We start from the raw sequence: 19,647 nt of genomic DNA, 5'->3' as shown, positions 1-19,647 counted from the left end.
AATCGTGTGGGGGCTCCAGCTGACTTTTTCATCGGCGGACTTAGTAGTTTTGACTCAAAATTTGTCCGGCGGACTAAGAATGACGCATGCTCTGAAGCAAGTATGAGAAGGAAGCTACTGGCTCTTGAACTTCCTTTTTCTAATCCCGTCGTACGTGCTGTACGTCATCGTGTTAGAAATCGCTGGAGTGTCCGTGTGTGGCCAAGTCCGTTCCTTATAAAGTCCGGCGGATTGTTTACCGGACCAATTCCCCCAGACAATTCGACTGTGTGTACGCGGCATTACTCACCACAGGAAACTGTCGGATGTAGATGTTGCCAACTGGAATCCTTCATTATCATATTCAACAAACAGCCAGGAGGTGATATAGAACTAATCCTCATCTCCAATCCTCTCAGTGTAAATGGTGGTTTCTCAAAAAATTAAAATAAAAATGTCTCCACATAGTGCAAATCCAGGTGTGGATAAAGGGAAATTTTATTAAGAAATCGATTTCCAACCCTCAAACAAAAAGGGGTGTTTGTAAAAATGAGTCCAATTGAAAAGGATAAAATGCGCTATATAAAACCGTGGCTCAGCAAGCATATCAACCCTACGCGTTTCGTCTACGGAGACTTCGACTGGGGCATCATTATTACCCCCATACACTCCTAGCATAGAGTGTGTTATATCATAGTAAGTATTTATAGCACAATCCAGATTAACATTCTGGTTAGGTTTTTGTGTAATGTATACATTAACATCGCTACACTTTTTCGTTTCATATTTCACTTTATAATTTAGTCTTATTGTTGTGTTGGCTGCTCACATTTAAGGTTGGCGCGGTATTTCCATTTTTTGCATTAAGATTAAAAAAAACTTCTGCCTTTTACAACTCCTTTAAGTTTGAATATATATTTATTAAGTTTTCATTGCAAAATATAACATTGTGGAGGAAAGGGGGATGAGGGTACAAAATAAAGAGGGTTATGGGTAAGGGATAGGGGGAGGCGTTGTTCACATGCCACCATGAGACATTTAACAATTATTATACGTCTTTACAGAGCTTGTCTTTAGTATATTGCATTCCATACCTGTCCACATGGCGTCATCTATCTCCGGACACCACCTGGGAAGTCTGCTCAGTTTGACAAGTAAATACATAGAGGAAGGTGCAAGACTGGCATGGGGTGAGGCAAGGAGGTAAAGATGAGATTGGTCGAAGGGGGGGGGGGGGGGGGGTAATAGGCGGGGGCTGTAAAGAGGGATGGGGGGGAGGAGGTACTCAGCATAAGCAGTCTTATAAAATTTCAGTAGATATACTCCATCTTGAGGTATAATAAAAACCTCAAGGTTTGAGGTTGTGTCTATCTCTCCCCAGATATTTCCTAGTAGTGGGGCCCCCCTCTTATGCAGTTATGCTGCCGAGAAAGGAGTCCGATGAGGAATGAAGAAGCCAAGGGTACCACAAACCTACATATTTGCTCCATGTGTCAGTTTGTTTTGCTTGTAGTTCCTCCATGCGCATAATATCATTCATGGAGTCTATCCACCTAGTAATTGGAGGTTTACAACTCCTTTTTAAGACCAAAATGACTTTGGCAATACTTCTCTTTTTAATGAAACCCCAAATGCTGTTAGATGCATTTTTGGTACGTGACAACCGCGTTCTGAAAAAACACACACCGCTCTTGGGTGTGTGTAAGGAAGCCCATTCCAAGCCTATGTGCAAAAAAAAAAAAAGAGCATTCCCGCTACGCAAAGTGTGAATGAGCAAAGTGACAGCATCTCTAGACCCAATCAGGCCAAGCTGACAGTGTCTGTAAAAAGCCCACTCCAACCCACTGATACATTTCCAGCAATACCCCTGTTGCTCCTTTTGTCAATAGCGGCCACCACCAAAGTGTCCCGTGACATGACACCCGCCATCGTGTAGCAGTGCTCAGACCTAGCAGTTGGTCGCTGGACCTGAGCGCTGTCACATGATTGTGCAACGCTACCACATACAGCAACAGCTGCGACAGAGGCGATAGAGTTGTGAGGATCAGTGGGTTGGGAGGGGCCTTTTCGCAGGATCTCTTTCCTATTTAATACATTTTGATTTGCAGTTAGATTTCACTCATCATTAGACATTAGGCATATATTTTACTATAATAGCATTTCGCTCCATTCTGAATATTTTTAATTCATGTTGAGGTGTTTTATATGTTACCGTGTGTTTTATTGTACCAGAATGGCAGGTCTGATTTTTATCCAAGTAAGTAAACAGCAGGCTTTTATTTTTCTACAACACCCCTTGCATCAGCTAGTTCCAAGAAGACGCAGGAAATGACCTTTTGGCTGCTTTATCTGTTTAAAGGCAAAGTTAATCTTTTCCAAGAAATAGTAAGTGCAGTCTTGTCCTGCCTTGTTGCTAGAACATGAAAACCAGGGCTTTTTCTTTTTTCTTTTTAGAAAAAAAGGTGCAGGAACACCCCCCCCCCCCCCTTTCTTGGTCACTTCTTGTCTAAGACCCCCTACCCACCTCCAAGCGCCATCCCTTTTTGTTCCACCTCCCAGTACTGCCCCTTCTAGAGAATACAAAACCTAGTATAACTTTGTGGTCAGCAGCCCGGGAGCCTCCCATATAGGGCTGCAACTAATGATTATTTTCATAATCGATTAGTTAACCGATTGTTTTCGATTAATAGCCTTAAAAAAAAAAAAAGAAAAGAAAAAAAAAGTGTGGTGTATAATTTAGTTAATATGTAAAGTTTAAAAAAAAAAAGGCAATTTATTCTTAAATATCTCTATATGCAGTGGTAAATATAACTAACCAACTATATGGTTAGGGAGCAAAATATCGAATCCACTCTGAGAATGACAGACGAGAGATACTGTATATATTAGAGGGGATATTATTATTATTATTATTATTATTATTATTGTTGATTTATATAGCGCCAACAGTTTACGCAGCGCTTTACAATGTATCGGGGAGACAACACAATTGCAGTACAATACAAAAGGTACAGGAGGGCCCGGCTCATAGAGCTTACATTCTAAAGGGAGGGGGTGGTGGTACAAAAGGTAATGGCTGCAGAGAATGATTTGATGGGGCGGCTCGGGGACAGTTAGGTGGTGTATATACTATTAGAGGAGATATACCGTATATACAATTAGAGGATATATACTATTAGAGGGGAGAAATATACTGTATATACTATTAGAGGGGAGAGAGATACTGTATATACTATTAGAGGGGAGAGAGATGCTGTATATACCATTAGAGGGGAGAGAGATGCTGTATATACCATTAGAGGGGAGAGAGATGCTGTATATACCATTAGAGGGGAGAGAGATGCTGTATATACCATTAGAGGGGAGAGAGATGCTGTATATACCATTAGAGGAGAGAGAGAGAGATGCTGTATATACCATTAGAGGAGAGAGAGAGAGAGATGCTGTATATACCATTAGAGGAGAGAGAGAGAGAGATGCTGTATATACCATTAGAGGAGAGAGAGAGAGAGATGCTGTATATACCATTAGAGGAGAGAGAGAGAGAGATGCTGTATATACCATTAGAGGAGAGAGAGAGAGATGCTGTATATACCATTAGAGGAGAGAGAGAGATGCTGTATATACCATTAGAGGAGAGAGAGAGAGAGATGCTGTATATACCATTAGAGGAGAGAGAGAGAGAGAGATGCTGTATATACCATTAGAGGAGAGAGAGAGAGAGATGCTGTATATACCATTAGAGGAGAGAGAGAGAGAGATGCTGTATATACCATTAGAGGAGAGAGAGAGAGAGATGCTGTATATACCATTAGAGGAGAGAGAGAGAGAGATGCTGTATATACCATTAGAGGAGAGAGAGAGAGAGATGCTGTATATACCATTAGAGGAGAGAGAGAGAGAGAGATGCTGTATATACCATTAGAGGAGAGAGAGAGAGAGATGCTGTATATACCATTAGAGGAGAGAGAGAGAGAGATGCTGTATATACCATTAGAGGAGAGAGAGAGAGAGAGATGCTGTATATACCATTAGAGGAGAGAGAGAGAGATGCTGTATATACCATTAGAGGGGGGAGAGAGAGAGATGCTGTATATACCATTAGAGGGGGGAGAGAGAGAGATGCTGTATATACCATTAGAGGAGAGAGAGAGAGAGAGATGCTGTATATACCATTAGAGGAGAGAGAGAGATGCTGTATATACCATTAGAGGGGAGAGAGAGAGAGAGATGCTGTATATACCATTAGAGGGGGGAGAGAGAGAGATGCTGTATATACCATTAGAGGGGGGAGAGAGAGAGATGCTGTATATACCATTAGAGGAGAGAGAGAGAGATGCTGTATATACCATTAGAGGAGAGAGAGAGAGAGATGCTGTATATACCATTAGAGGAGAGAGAGAGAGAGAGAGATGCTGTATATACCATTAGAGGAGAGAGAGAGAGAGAGATGCTGTATATACCATTAGAGGAGAGAGAGAGATGCTGTATATACCATTAGAGGGGGGAGAGAGAGAGATGCTGTATATACCATTAGAGGGGGGAGAGAGAGAGATGCTGTATATACCATTAGAGGAGAGAGAGAGAGAGAGATGCTGTATATACCATTAGAGGAGAGAGAGAGAGAGAGATGCTGTATATACCATTAGAGGAGAGAGAGAGATGCTGTATATACCATTAGAGGAGAGAGAGAGAGAGATGCTGTATATACCATTAGAGGAGAGAGAGAGAGAGAGAGATGCTGTATATCCCATTAGAGGAGAGAGAGAGAGAGAGATGCTGTATATCCCATTAGAGGAGAGAGAGAGAGAGATGCTGTATATCCCATTAGAGGAGAGAGAGAGAGAGATGCTGTATATACCATTAGAGGAGAGAGAGAGAGAGATGCTGTATATCCCATTAGAGGAGAGAGAGAGAGAGATGCTGTATATACCATTAGAGGAGAGAGAGAGATGCTGTATATACCATTAGAGGGGGGGGGGTGGGGAGATGCTGTATATACCATTAGAGGGTCAATCTGGTAAATATCATCAGACTCAGTAACTTTAACCCCATTTCGTTACTGGCCGATTAATCGATTAATTTCATAATCGATTAGTTGTCGAATCGATTAGTTGTTTCAGCCCTACTCCCATGACAAAATGTAAAACATTTCAAGGGGAATAAATACTTTTCCAGGGCACTGTATTTATACATGGCGATCATAGCATAAACCTTGCTGTTTATTGCTGTCAATGAAAAATCGATGTGGCTCCCTAAATATTGAGGTGGTTTTTGCAGTTTCTTAAGTGTTATCATACAGATGTCTCGTTAATCCATTCTGACTCTTTTTAGGGCATTCAAGAAAGGAAGAACCTTTCATCGCCTTTACTACCTAAAGAGGATCCTATATTGAGTTCTCTCTCCCAGAAGTTGGGGAAAAATGTGGACGATATTGGTCATAGAATATATGAAGCACTTGTGAAGGTAAGACTGCACTTTTCTTGCTACATTATCCATAGAAAAGAATAGAAGGCCGGGCATGTACACAAAGTTGCCAAACAAGCTGTTGAACTACTACGTAGGCCAGCCTTTCTCCACGTTTTTACCCCGGAGGAGACCTTGACATGTTTTTCAGGTTTCTGAAAACCTTTTCATTGAATTATATTTAATCAGGTAATGTGATTAAATTGTGGAACATTTTAAAAATGAAATAAATGTCGCAGCATTCTATTCTGTAAAACTAGATTATTTTTTATTTATTTTTGTAGCAATCTTGAAATAAAAGCAGTAAACCCAAAAGCAAATCTGTATTGTATTATACTGTAGCATACCAATAATTAGATGTGGCTGCATTTGTTTCTTTAATCGTACATCACGGGACACAGAGCCATAGTAGTTACTATGTGGTTTAGAGTCCACCTTCTGATGCTGGACACTGGCACACCCTAAACAGGAGGTTGCCTCGCTATATAACCCCTCCCACTACCAGGAGTATCTAATTTTTTTTGCCATTGTCGTGTCTCTAAGGTGAGGGTCACGAGTGAAGATGTGCTGAGCTCCACTGGAGCAATCCTTGTTGGGGCTAGCTATGCAGCCGGATCCATTCAAATTGTCTTTTTTAGGCCGAATTGAATGGTACCCGGGCCTTGTGTCCGAAAAAACGAGGTTTTGCCTGTAATCGCTTCTCTTTTTAGAGAGCTGGACCCCGGGATCCAGTACTTTTGGTATTAAGGCCATAAAGTTTTACTGGCGGAGGTGCTATTGCAGGTCCAGGATTGTTGGTTTCCCCCCAGGGTCCCCAGCTCCTGAAGGTTTAACGGAACCCACTGTGAAGGGTGAAGATTGGTACCGTTGGTTTTTACCTTGCGGCAGGAAAGGTAAGTGGAGTTTTCTAAGAAACTTTTGAATTTTCTTATGAAATGTCTCCTTTAGTTAGTAAATGTTGTCATGCCTATTTGTAAAGCAGGTGCGAGTCACGCGACCGGCCTGAAGACAGCTCTAAATAGGTATTTACAATGCTTGTTTTTAGGAATGACTTGTAGTGTGGTATGCCAGGCTTTAATAGAGGGGCTGGCAGTGACCATTGTAGGTTTTTAATAGCAGCAGGGTGGCCACGGAGTCACAGAGCGAGCTGACGAGCAAGGAGGGAGGGAGGAGAACAGAGGACAGCTACGGATTACGCTGGCGCACTCTGAACACGGCAGCCACTTTCGCGGTCAATACAGAGAGGGGAGACGGGAAGTGTCAGGTTCAGGGAAGTTGTGTGGGTTTATTTTTATTTTTTATACAGTTTAGAGGGGGACAGATTACACAGCAGCACTGTGCTGTTTAATCTGCTTTAAGGGACCAGGATCTGAATTATTTTTTTTCGGGGGTTAATTAATTTATAGGGTTTGATAAAGCACCAGAGGACAGGGCGAGATGCATCCGTGTGGTTTGGTGGAGACATGAACGCTCTTCATCATTTATTCACTTTGACTGGTCGGAAGTAGCTGCGATCCAAATCCCCTGGATTGGTATCGGGACAAGCCTGCACCCCATGTTCCTGGACGTGGGGATATGCTTTCACCTCTACTTTTGAGCAGTGCCATAAGCAATTAAACAGGTCGCCCTTCAATTCTCCTGTTTGGAAATTTTATACACCAATCTTAATGGAAGTGCAGATTGTCACATGCCAAATCGGCGGCAATTGCCGGCAATGGCACCGTCCTAATCGGTGCAACGCTGCACAAATTTCAAAAGGTAGTGATTGTAATTTTGGGATGCGATTTATTTTTTTCCCCATTGACATCTGCGCAGAAACCCGCACAGATGTCTGCCGAAATCGCAACTGACATGCGGGAATGAAATGGTGTGAGTTCACCAACTTGCACCATTTCATTCCTGCACTCAGTGTGAACCTAGGCAAAAGGTAGTAAAGGAAAAGAAATCAAACAATTTAATTTAAAAAAACAATAAGTATTATTCTCTACCAATATTTGGGTAGAAGTCCCAAGCCCCCCCCCGGGTGTGCTAGTGTGTGGACTATAACCCAAATGGTAATTACTGTGGCTCTGTGTCCCGTGATGTACTTCAAAAGTATGTTGTAAAAATCCTACTTTTCCGGAGTCAACACACCTGTGCCAGATATAAAGGAAGGGACTTCCTGGTGTCGGTGGCTATCAAGAATGACTGACTACTACACATCTCCATCCACCTCGCCAGTGGTTTCCGGAGTTCTCAGTAGGTGATCGCCACTTCTAGTTTGTGTCGTTTCCTGGGCTATAACTTCTGCTGTTCAAGTTTGAAAGCCTGCTACCTTATCTTCTCTTAACCCATTTCCTAAGTTCTACCAGGCTGATGTGCATGTCTCTGCAGACGACATTTATGGTCGAAAGGTCTTGCAGACGACCTTGTAAATGGCGTCCTCCCCCATTCTGTTTTTTTGGTTTGGACATGGTTCACCTTGTTACTGTCTTGCCCACTCCTCATGTTCAGGGCTGTTGGGTATTCCAAATAGTGATGAATATGGAAAAACCCTGTATCCTTGATATGCGGTTACAGAACTGGCACTTTTTGGTTTACCTGTAAATCTTTTTCTTGAAGTTCATCACTGGACACACAGGGATTCTTCCAGCTCTTGGCTGTGTTGCTCATTACTTGCTGCAAAACATAGGCTTAGCGGAGCTGGGAGGGGTTATTCCTGAGGGACCTCCTGCCTTTGTATTGGCCAGTGTCCTTTCACCTGAATGTGGCAGCGTTAACCCAAGTGCTCATGAATTTGAAGAGCCCTGTGTCCTGTGATGTACACCTCCAAGAAAATGACTTTCCTGATAACCAAAACTCACAGAATTTTTTTTTTTTTTTTTTTTTTACTGGTGTTTAACTGAACAGAGCTTTTTTCTTTTGCAGAATACAACTTCCTGGGTGCTGTATAACATGGCATCATTCTATTGGAGAATAAAGAATGAGCCTCATCACGTGGTGGAATGTGCCATGCGAGCTTTGCACTTTTCTTCCAGGTGAGGTGTTCATTTCCAATTTTTATTCCTGTAATCATTTTTAATCTTTGAGTCTTTCAAAATATTTTGCTGTTATGGTACAGATTATGAATTTCCAATTTATCAAAACCATCTCATCAGCTCAATATGACTTAATTACTACAAAGCCGTTAATGCATGATGATATTGTTTTTTGCATTCAACTTTCAAAAGTTTAAAAAAAGTTTCTCTTTTACCACTTGACCTCCAGGAAATTTTGCCCCCTTCATGACCAAGGCATTTTTTGTTATTCAGCACTGCGCTATTTTAGAGGGGGGTTGGGAGTTGGGACTTTAAATGAACCGCATATGAACATATGTCTCCATTCCTAAATCTAGAATCGAAAGGAGAGGTTTGGGACTATATAAGGAACAAGAGGCATGATTGAGTACATAATGTGTATTATTTTTTTTGATTTTTGCTTAAAACAAATACATGACACGTTTGCAGTTAGTACATACACACACTAAAAAAAAAAAAAAATATATATATATTATATTCGGGCTAAGCATATCGCCCTTCCTCATGACCACATGCCTGCAATAAAAATTGTAACCAACTTAAAATAAATTTACTTTTGTTTGTGCAGCAATCCCTTATATATATATATATATATATATATATATATATATATATATATATATATATATATATATATATATATATATATATATATATATATATATATATATAATATTAAGCAGGTGAGGATTAATTGCTTCAGCCCCGGAAGAATTTACCCAATTTACCAAAATCATTGGCTGTGAGCCTGCTGACAAACTCCTGCTGTGCCCAAATACAGCATGAGGCGGAAGCACCTGGAAGCTCCCTCCCCCCCGCTATGTACGGGTACGTTGCGTGGGAACAGACTTGCTGGCCAGCAGTAAAAGTTCAACTGATGGTTAAAGCTGAACTCTAGGCAAATCGCTAAAAACTGCAAAAATAATAAATGATATGCTGCCTGTTTTACCTGCCAGAGGATTTGTAATTCTGTCCATACGTTTCTTGAGATTTACACAGCTCTGCATGGCAGGGCAGAAAACCTGATTTATTTTTATTTTTTTCTTCGCTGCAGACAAGTCGCACTTGTCCCCGTCCCCCACCCCCCCACCCCGCCTGCCTGTGACTGGAGAGTGAAATGAGAAGCAGCATAGTAATGAGTTCATCTGAAGCTCTGCTCTCTTCTCCTGTTGGCATCCTCCTTGCACAGCCACCCAACTCATGGACTCCTTGCACTGCTTTTGCCTTCCTCAGTCTGAGCTCTGCTATATAGTCATGAGGCAGATATTGGCTCAAATTTAGGTACTTGCACTACATACAATAAAGGTTGATTTTACATTTTTGTGGGTAAAAAATATAGCCAATAAAATAGCGTATTGCAATTGCTGCACAATCCATATCATAATTTTTTCTTAAAAATTGCCTTTCCTTTTCAGTGCAGTTTTTCTATAAAATGAAATGCAACATGGAGGCATTCTGTACATAGTTTGTGTACGGAACACCCCCAGAAATGTCATTTCCTGTTTGTGATTGGCTCACTAATTTCCCCAGAAGCCTGCCCTAAGATAAAGTCAGATTTTAGGCATCCTCCCCAACAAAACTTTCATTTTTGGCGAGATACTCCCTAAAAGTGTTAATCACTTTTTTAAATGGATGCAGACACTGTCACTTTTCTCTTTTTAGAACCTTGCAAGTGCATCAGCTAATTTAACCACTTCCCACCCAGCCAATGCACATATACGGCCGGGTGGGAGCCGTCTACTTCTGATAGGACGTTCAGGAACATCCATCAGAAGGAGCGGGATCGCGCGCGCGTGCCCGCGCAATGGCGCGATCCCGATGTGGCCGCGTCACCCGGACACGGCCCATCTCAGATCGGCAGGAGGGCTCTCTGATTGGCCCTCCTGATCACATGACGGCCGTGTCCAATCACGGCCGTCATGTGATGTAAACAAACAGCCGGTTGCTAGGCAATCGGCTCCTCCTCTCCTCACACAGAAGCCATCGCTGAGGAGAGGAGAGCAGATCGCTGCAGCCGGCTGATGATCAGTGAGTATGAGCTGTTTTTTACAGCTTTTTACTCACTGATCACCAGTCTAGTGTAATACACAACACACCACACAGTGTAAACACAGTCCCCACATATGTCCCCAAAACATACATGTCCCCAAATAATAAAAACACATGTCCCTAATAATAAAAACATGTCCCCCACATATGTCCCACTAAAATCACATGTTCCAATGATTATCTGCACACGTATATACGTGATCACCTGCACACAAATGTACATGATCATTTGCGTACATATGTCCGTGATCACAAAAACCAATTATTATACACTTAACGGAATTTTTTTTACCAAAAACATGTAGCAGAATACAATTTGGCTTAAATTTATGACAAAATTTGATTTTATTGGATTTCTTTTAAAATAGAAAAAAGAAAATATTGTTTTTTTTTCCAAATTTCCGCTTTTTTGTGCTTATATCGCAAAAAATAAAAAACTGAGTCGTGAATAAATAACACCAAAATAAAGCTCTATTTGTGCGAACAAAATGATAAAAATTTCATTTGGGTACAGTGTAGCATGACCGCGCAATTGTCACTGAAAGCGCTAGAGCGATGAAAGCTGAAAATTGGGCTGGGAAGGAAGGGGGTGAAAGTGCCCTGTATTGAAGTGGTTAAGAAATGAAAATATCTAGCTAGCTACGCATTAGCAAAAAGTTATAAAAATGAGAGTGAAAAATCTACCATAATTTTTGCAGGCAACAAATGCCAAAACAATTGAAAACATAGTGCAGCGCTAATTTTAAAATATGATAAAATAAAATGGAAAACCGCAGGCAACAATCATTGTATCAAAGTCCCAATAAAGTCCATAGAGCCAATCCTTAGGGGAGTATCCAGTGAATAACCTATCCAGACCACCAAAAAGCATCCTTGGAGATGTAATGGTGCCCACTAGAGAAGATATCCTCCACCTTCACTCTGTGCACACAGCCTCTTGCCACATAATGATAATGCATGTATCCGAAAAAAACAAACCCGCCTCATAGGGTATCTATTTTACATGTTTATTAACATTTCAATATACTTGCATAAGTCCAAGAAGATTCAGCATGTAATGGTAAGTTTCAAACCAACAAGATGGCCACAGTCCATTACGCAATGACATCACGCACCGTAGCTCCACTCTGTTTCATCATTAAAAGGTGACGTTGGGGGCGTGGCCAGCAACAGTCACCGCGTGTTTTTAGGCCTGATTCACACCTATGCTGGTTGCAGTTTGCATATTCCAGGTGCATTTTGTGGTGTGTGTTTTTTTTTTTTTTTTTTTTTTTTTTTTTCAGTACACATTTTTGATCCCATTGAAGACTAACCAAATCCCAGAGTAAAAAAAACAGATCTGAACTACATCCATAGGAAACCATGTTAAATGGACTTAAGTGTGTTTCTGCAAAACTGAACACGCACTAAAAAAATGCATAGGTGTGAACCAATCCTTAATCCAGGAAAGAGGAAGAGCAAATTCACATTCAATTAGTTGCACTCCAAACACCAGATTTGACACACAGATCCAGACCCCAAAATGAAACGGAAGTCACGGACTGGAAATGATGCAACACAGCGGCTGCATGAAGCAGGAAACCAGCGGATATATCTATATCGATCCAAAAGGACCATAATTGATGGACGGTTACATTAAAGCGGTTCTGCACCTAAAAAAAAAAAAAAAAAAAAAAAAAAAAAAATATTAAAAGCCAGCAGCTACTAATATTGCAGCTGCTGACTTTTAATAAAATCACACTTACCTGTTCCAGGGTCCAGCGATGTCGGCGGCAGATGACGAGCGATCGCTCGTCTCTCTGCTGCCTCTGCCACCATCCTCTGTCAGGGAATCGGGAAGTGAAGCGTTGCGTCTTCACTGCCTGGTTCCCTACTGCGCATGCGCGAGTCGCGCTGCGCGTCTCTTCTGGTCCCCGCTGTGTCCTGGGAACTGTGTGTTTCCCAGAACACAACGGAGGGGGGGGGCGGGGCGTCTGCGGCGGTCTGCCCCGGAAGTGGGTGCAGAAAGGTGCCGATTTGTGGCACAGGAGGGGGGGGGAGATCAGATTAGCGGAACTTCCCCTTTAGGGCGGAGAACCGCTTTAATACAAACTCTTTTTATGTAATTGACACATAATTAAATCAGCGCCATCTTGTGGTTTGAATGTAAATCACATAAATTGATAATATAAATTAGAGACCATGATTAAAAAAATCGATATAAACATAAGATGTATAAATACACAAATTCACCAGTAATTAAGAGGAAAATGGCTGCACAAAGCACTGTAAAATCTAACGGTTATTGAAGGCATTTACGTCCCATTCTATATTAAGACCAAAGGGAACATATGTTTTCAGTGTATAGATCCACCAAGTCTCTAGCCCGCTAGTTGAGGAATACATTTATCTATACCTATGCATATGGAGTGCCTTCAGGGCTTTTATTGTGACATAAAGCATAATGCTCACAGACACTGTGTTTGGGAAATCCCTTACATACATTAGCAATGTGTTCATTTAGCCTGGTCTGTAATGTACAGACCGTACGGCCCACATACTTTAGGACTGAAAAGGACAATATTCTTTCAGGAAATTACCCATACAAGAAGTGTGGAGTTCGTAATGTGAAATGTACCTCCTTCCATTCTAATGGTACTTCTAAATCGTATAATATAAACTCCTTAATTTTACCTGACAGTGCTCATGCGGCTTACAGTATACCACTAGCATTCTGTTAAAGTGGTCTGTTTTCTCTCTGCAGACATAATAAGGACATTGCACTACTGAATATGGCGAATGTTTTGCACCGTGCACATTACTCGGCTGATGCTGCTATCCTTGTACACACTGCACTTGATGTATCTCCTGGGCTTGATGTGTCCACGGACTCCCTGGTCAGCCACTACACTCTTGGGAACATATATGCAGTAAGTGTAATGGGGATGAATCTGTGTTTGATTGAGATGATATTCTGTGTCGCCACTAGGAATGTAAGGACACACATTACTACAAAAAATATGAATGTGACCTTTTTTATTCATCCCAATGTTTGTACTTCTCAGCACATTAGCTATTTACCCAAATAAGTAAATGCTTTCTTTTCTGCTTGTGGTGTTGTAGATGTTGGGGGAATATAATCACTCGGTCCTGTGCTATGACCGTGTACTGGAATCGCGACCTTTCTTCTACGAGGCCGATAAAAGGAGGAAGGCTGTTTTGTGCCAACAAAAACTGGAGCAGAAGTTGGAGGCCCAACATAGGTGAGTGTCTGCTGCTTTCTGATGAGGTTCATCTAAACCAGGGGTCTCCACACTTTCTAAGCAAAAGGCCAGTTTACTGTTCTTTAGATTTTAGGGGCGCCAGACTAGGGCCAGTGGGAGTAGAAAGCGTCCTGGCGCCCGGTAGGAGTAGAAAATGCCCCATTGTTGGTGTCAGTAAATTGGATAGTATCCCAAGGGTTGGATAAAGGCACGCAAAGGGCCCCAGTTTGGAGACCGGTCACTTAAACTCCACCCAAATGTGGCAAAAATATAAAAGGAATTTGATTTTAATTAAGTTTAGTTGAAAGTGTCCATTAGATCTCATAACATTCACCCCAGTTTTTGTCACAGTATATAAAGTGAGTGAGCTAGAGACATTAGGGGGCTAGGCAAGAGGAGACGAAAGTGGAAAAAGGAAAGATGGTAGGGTGTTCTTGAATAAGCAAGTAGAAAGTGGGTCCGTTGTGTGTCAGATATGGGGAAGGTTGGGTGGTTGGAAATAATATAGTCCCCATCTGCTCTAAGGTATGTCTGTCTACTTGGATACATTATTAGTATTTGTGGTTTTTATAGCATACCCACCATGGCCACTTCTCTAGGCTAACCCAAAGCTTTTTTTTTTTTTCCAACACTGATCTGGTCATTCCTTGTTCATAGGTCTCTGCAGAGGACTCTGAATGAACTGAAGGAATATCAGAAGCAGCATGACCATTACCTGAGACAGCAGGAGGTTCTGGAGAAGCATAAACTGATCCAGGAGGAGCAGATCCTTAGGAACATCATCCATGAGACGCAGATGGCCAAAGAGGCTCAGCTAGGTAATTCCAGAATGTCTGATTGTGTTGTAGAGCAGACATTGCAACCAATGCTCAGAGCAGGACATAACGGTGCAATGAATCACTTTATGAACAATGGTGTTTATTCAGCACTTTGGCACTATACTATATATCCCTTTTGTCCCTAAAGTTGCTTAGCAAGTCAGCAGGTACACCTTTTAAAGTCCATTTGAACAAGGCCACGTGTTTCACGTCCAGTCTTGACGAGCATGGTTATGAAGAACAAAGCTAGTAGCAGTAGTTTTCTTTATGGAACTTTTTATCAAGGGAAATGGTGTAAAGCAGACCTAGTGACGGACAGTTTTCATGTTAAGCCAAAACTCTTTAATTGTTCATTTGGGGACACTGGAAATCTTAAACCTTAAACCTGTACTGCTTCCAATAGCAGGACTGGTTACTGGGGGGAAAAAAATGAAGGAACTGGAGAAAGTGCAGTGAAGAGCGACCAAACTGATAAGAGGCATGGAGGAGCTCAGCTACGAGGAAGGATCAGAGGAGATGGATGAATTCTCTCTTGAGAAGAGGAGATTAAGGGTGGGGGGAGGGGTATGAGCACCAGGTATAAATACATAAGGGGTCCATATGGTGAACTTAGTGTTATTCACTGTAAGGTCATCAGAGGTCCTTGCGTCTCGGAGGAAAAGTTTTCATCTTCAAATACAGAAAGGTTTCTTCACAGTAAGATGTGAAAATGTGGAATAGACCCCCTGCAGAGAAGGTTCTGGTCAGCTCAGTAGATTGCTTTAAGAAAGGTCTGGATTATTTCCTAAGTGCACATAATATAACTGGGTACTGATATTTATAGGTAAAGTTGATCCAGGGAATATCTGATTGCCTCTCCGGGGGATCAGGAAGGCATTTTTTCCCCTGCTGTAGCAAATTGGATCATGCTTTGCTGGGATTTTCGCCTTCCTCTGGAACAACTGTGGATATGAGATTTTGTGTATGGGATTGTATGGTTGTGCGTTTTTTTTTTTGTTCCCCCAACCTGAGTAACTATAAGTTTATTATACTTTCCCCCCACCCCTGCTGAGTGCCCATCGTAACAAGCCACTTGCTATGGGGCTCACTCCTGGGCCCGGCTTTGTGTGTCCATAGATGCACAGCTCGCCCCAACTATGTTTGCCAACCCTACACCAAACCCCTGCTCCATCCTCACTCGCTGTGGTTAACAGAAGCGGGAGCCAATGGATCCTGCTGCTGTCTCTGAGCCTGTGAAAGGGTGAGGGGGTGACAGTCGCTGCTCTCGTGCACATTTGTTGGATTGAGATTGGGCTCAGACAAGTCCAATTGGGGAGAGAGCGGCACTCAGGTTTTTTTTTACCTGAATGCGGAAAATGTATTCGTGTTTAAAAAAACAAAACAAAAAACAAACAAATTCAGTCTTTTAGGGCCCCTTTCACACATGCGGATCATATGTCCGTATTTCATCCATCCGTTTGCGGATGAAATACGGACATACATGCATCCCTATGGGATAGCGGGTGTCTGCGGATGAACATCCTCACTTCATGTCTTGTTGACAATACACACACACACACACACACACACACACACACACACACACACACACACACACACTAATAAATTGAGGAATTTGGGTAGAAATTATTTTAGTTTTTAAAGTAAACCTGGATTAGATAGAGGGGTTGCATGGGAGAGGTCCCCATCATGAATGATCAGACACGGAATATATTCAGACAAATTTTTTAAAAAACATTTTTGACAATTTATACAAATCCTTTTACACTTGTCTAGTGGGGATCACTGACATGGAGGAGAGTGTTCAGTGTCATTGGGTAGAATGACTGCTATCACAAGTTTAGCCATGTCGAACAAATAGAGAAAACTCTGAATAATTTTTATATGACCTTTGTTTTCAAGTTTTCTTGTATACGCTGTATATATTTTTCTTTTTGTTATCACAGGTAACCATCAGATCTGTCAGATAAGCAACCAGAAGCACAGTCTGCATTGCCCCTGGGATTTGCCTGTGCGCTATCACAGGGGAGACATCTTTGAAAATGTGGAACATGTATTGGTAAGAATGGCATTTGATCAAATTTGGCACCATTTTTTTTAATTAACTGCTTAAAAGGACCGCCTCCTGCACATATACGTCGGCAGAATGGCACGGCTGGGCACAATCGCGTACCTGTATGTGGCTCTTTAAGTGCCCAGCCGTGGGTCCTGAGCTCCGTGACCGTGGCCACGGGACCAGCGGACCAAATTGCCGTTGGTGTCCCGCGATCGGGTCACAGAGCTGAAGAACGAGGAGAGGTCTGTGTAAACAAACCTCTCCCCTGTGCTTCCTAGTGTGGCTGTCACTGATCGTCTGTTCCCTTTTATAGGGAAAGAAGATCAGTGATGTCACATGCCAGGCCACGCCCCTACAATAAAAAAAAATACATAACGTCACACATAACCCCTCCTCGCCCCCTAGTGATTAACTCCTTCACTGCCAGTGTCATTTACAAAGGAATCAGTGCATTTAAATAGCACTGATAAATGACAATGTGTCAAAAATGTCCGATGTGTCCGCCATAATGTCGCAGTCACATTAAAAATCGCTGATCGCCACCATTCCTAGTAAAAAAATTTTTTTTAATAAAAATGCTATAAAACTATCCCCTATTTTGTAAATGCTATAACTTTTGCGCAAACCAATCAATCGGCAATTGCGATTTTTTGAAAAAAAAAAAATAATTATGTAGAAGAATATGTATCGGCCTAAACTGAGGGAAAACATTTTTTATATATTTTTTGGGGATATTTATTATAGCAAAAAGTCAAAAATATTGATATTTTTTTTTTTCAAAATGGTAGCTCTATTTTTGTTTATAGTGCAAAAAAAACAAACAAAAAAAAAAACGTAGAGGTGATCAAATACCACCAAAAGAGCGCTCTATTTGTGGGGAAAAAAGGATGCCAATTTTGTTTGGGAGCCACGTCGCACGACCGCACAATTGTCAGTTAAAGTGACGCAGTGCCAAATCACAAAAAGGGGATTGGTCCTTTTGGCTGCAAATTGGTCCGGGGCTTAAGTGGTTGATAACAAAAAAAAGAGAAAAAAAAAAGGTAATACTGCGCCAGCACTCAAAAAATATAAATAAAATACAGCTGCTGGCACTGCAATAGAACTGATTGCATTAGGAAATGTGTGATAACAAGCAGCACTAAGATGTGCAAATGAAATGCAAGAAAGTGAAATTAATTGAATAAAATCAATCAAAGGTGTATATATGGCTCATATGAACATGATACTGATGACATTCACAAATCATAAAGTCCAAGTGAAAAAAGATCGATGTACATTCAAACTTCTGCTTCTGGAAAGAAGTTAGATGTGCTTTTTCGGAAGAAGGCCACCGAAAGCGGAGATTGAACATCAGAAGTGCAGCCACCACCAAACACAGTGATCAGGTACTCTTAGCAAGACGAATGGGCTACTAATGAGCAGCCAAATGTGCAGAGAGACCAGGGCCAATTGGATTCCACAGGAACCGACATACACGGATAGGAGTGCGACCACTCCAACTCGGCATCCAAAATAATCCAAGGCTCAACCAGTCATATATAAATGGTGGGGGGGAGGACACCAACCCAGCATAAAATCCTTATTAAATTCATTGAATGATGCACTTGCATCAATTTCGATGGATTCGGGCACTGTATATGTGATAACAAATGAGGATAGTAGGAAGCGTGATGACATGGAGCCAGCACAATACGTCCCAATGTTTCGTCCACTAAAACTTCATTTTTTACTTGCGTAAGGCTCTATATCTATATTATACCGTATTTTCCGGCGTTTAAGACGACCTTTTACATGTAAAAAAATTGGCCAAAAAGCAGGGGTCGTCTTATACGCCGGGTCAGCCCCTCGGATGGCTGCTTGGTGTTCGGTAATACTGTATGTAGCTTCGGCTACATACAGTATATACCACTGAGCCAATCCTGGTGAGCGATGTATTCAAATGAATACAAAGCCTGCTCGGATTGGAGTAATGACCTCTGCCAATCCGAGCAGGCTACTCTGTAGCCTGCTCGGATTGGCTTGGAGAGTCAGAGAGGCGCGGGCTGATGATGTTACAGCCTCTGCCAATCCAAGCAGGCTTTGTATTCATTAATAGAATACATCGCTCGCCGTGATTGGCTCCAGCAAATGCAGGAAGAAGGAAGAAATATGAAGCCTCGAAAGCCAGGTCGTCTTATACGGTAAGTACAGTTTTAAAAGCGTTTTTGTCCTATAAGATTAGGGGGTCGTCTTATATGCCGGGTCGCCTTATACACCGGCAAATTCGGTTTATATATATATATATATATATATATATATGATCTCTATCTCCGTATTTAAAGTAAAGTGATTTGTTAGCCCAAACTTGTTATACTTGCCTGCTTTTGTGTAATTGTTTTGCACAGAGCAGCCCCGATTCCCTTCTTCTACAGGTCCCCCGCCGGCACACCTGGCTCCTACCCCTTGCCGGGTGCCCACCATAGCAAACCACTTGATATGGGGGCACTTGTGTGGGCTCTTCCCCCATACCGACTCTGTGCCCCTAGATCCAACCCCCCCCCCCCCCCCCCGCTCCCACCTCACTGGCTGGGATTGACGGCAGCATTAGCCAACGGCTCCCGCTGCTTTTTCTGAGCCTTTGAGGGGGGGAGTGCTGTTCTCATGCACAGCACTTGATATAGATTGGGCTTAGGTAATTATTAAGCCAGGTACACACATTTTTTTTTTTTTTTTCTTTTGTCCTTCAACCCAGCAATTGATGGGGGAAAAAAACCAAAAAAACGGACAGCTCCAGTCAGAGCCGCTGTACTAACCAACGTTGGTCCAATGACCCCCAAATCCCCCCCCCCCCCCCCCCGAGGTGTTGTGTTCTTACAGGGGGAACAGTCCGCTCAGCACTGATCGGAAGCCAGTCTGCTGCTAGTTTTACAGCATACGCGTCCGACAGAAACCATCTGACATGCACACGGGCCGACGATGTCCGCCGACATTCAGCCCGTGGC

General features: G+C 42.1%; 1 protein-coding gene across 1 annotated transcript in view; it reads left to right on the top strand.

Moving 5' to 3' along the window:
• The window catches only part of TTC17 (tetratricopeptide repeat domain 17), a 128,305-nt gene that overhangs the window by 25,711 nt on the left and 82,947 nt on the right, over nt 1–19,647 (top strand). Inside the window, exons 5-10 of the mRNA XM_077453522.1 lie at nt 5,314–5,445; nt 8,353–8,462; nt 13,294–13,459; nt 13,653–13,792; nt 14,450–14,610; nt 16,557–16,669. Coding sequence (XP_077309648.1) covers nt 5,314–5,445; nt 8,353–8,462; nt 13,294–13,459; nt 13,653–13,792; nt 14,450–14,610; nt 16,557–16,669 — 822 coding nt within the window. The remainder of the gene's footprint in view (nt 1–5,313; nt 5,446–8,352; nt 8,463–13,293; nt 13,460–13,652; nt 13,793–14,449; nt 14,611–16,556; nt 16,670–19,647) is intronic.

This window comes from Lithobates pipiens, unplaced genomic scaffold, assembly GCF_037356315.1.
Source record: "Lithobates pipiens isolate NorthernLeopardFrog02 unplaced genomic scaffold, aLitPip1_a1.2 Scaffold_24, whole genome shotgun sequence".
In the NCBI taxonomy this organism is placed as follows: Eukaryota; Metazoa; Chordata; class Amphibia; order Anura; family Ranidae; genus Lithobates; species Lithobates pipiens.
Note: the sequence above shows the minus strand (reverse complement) of the source record. Positions and strands in the feature narration are given on the sequence as shown.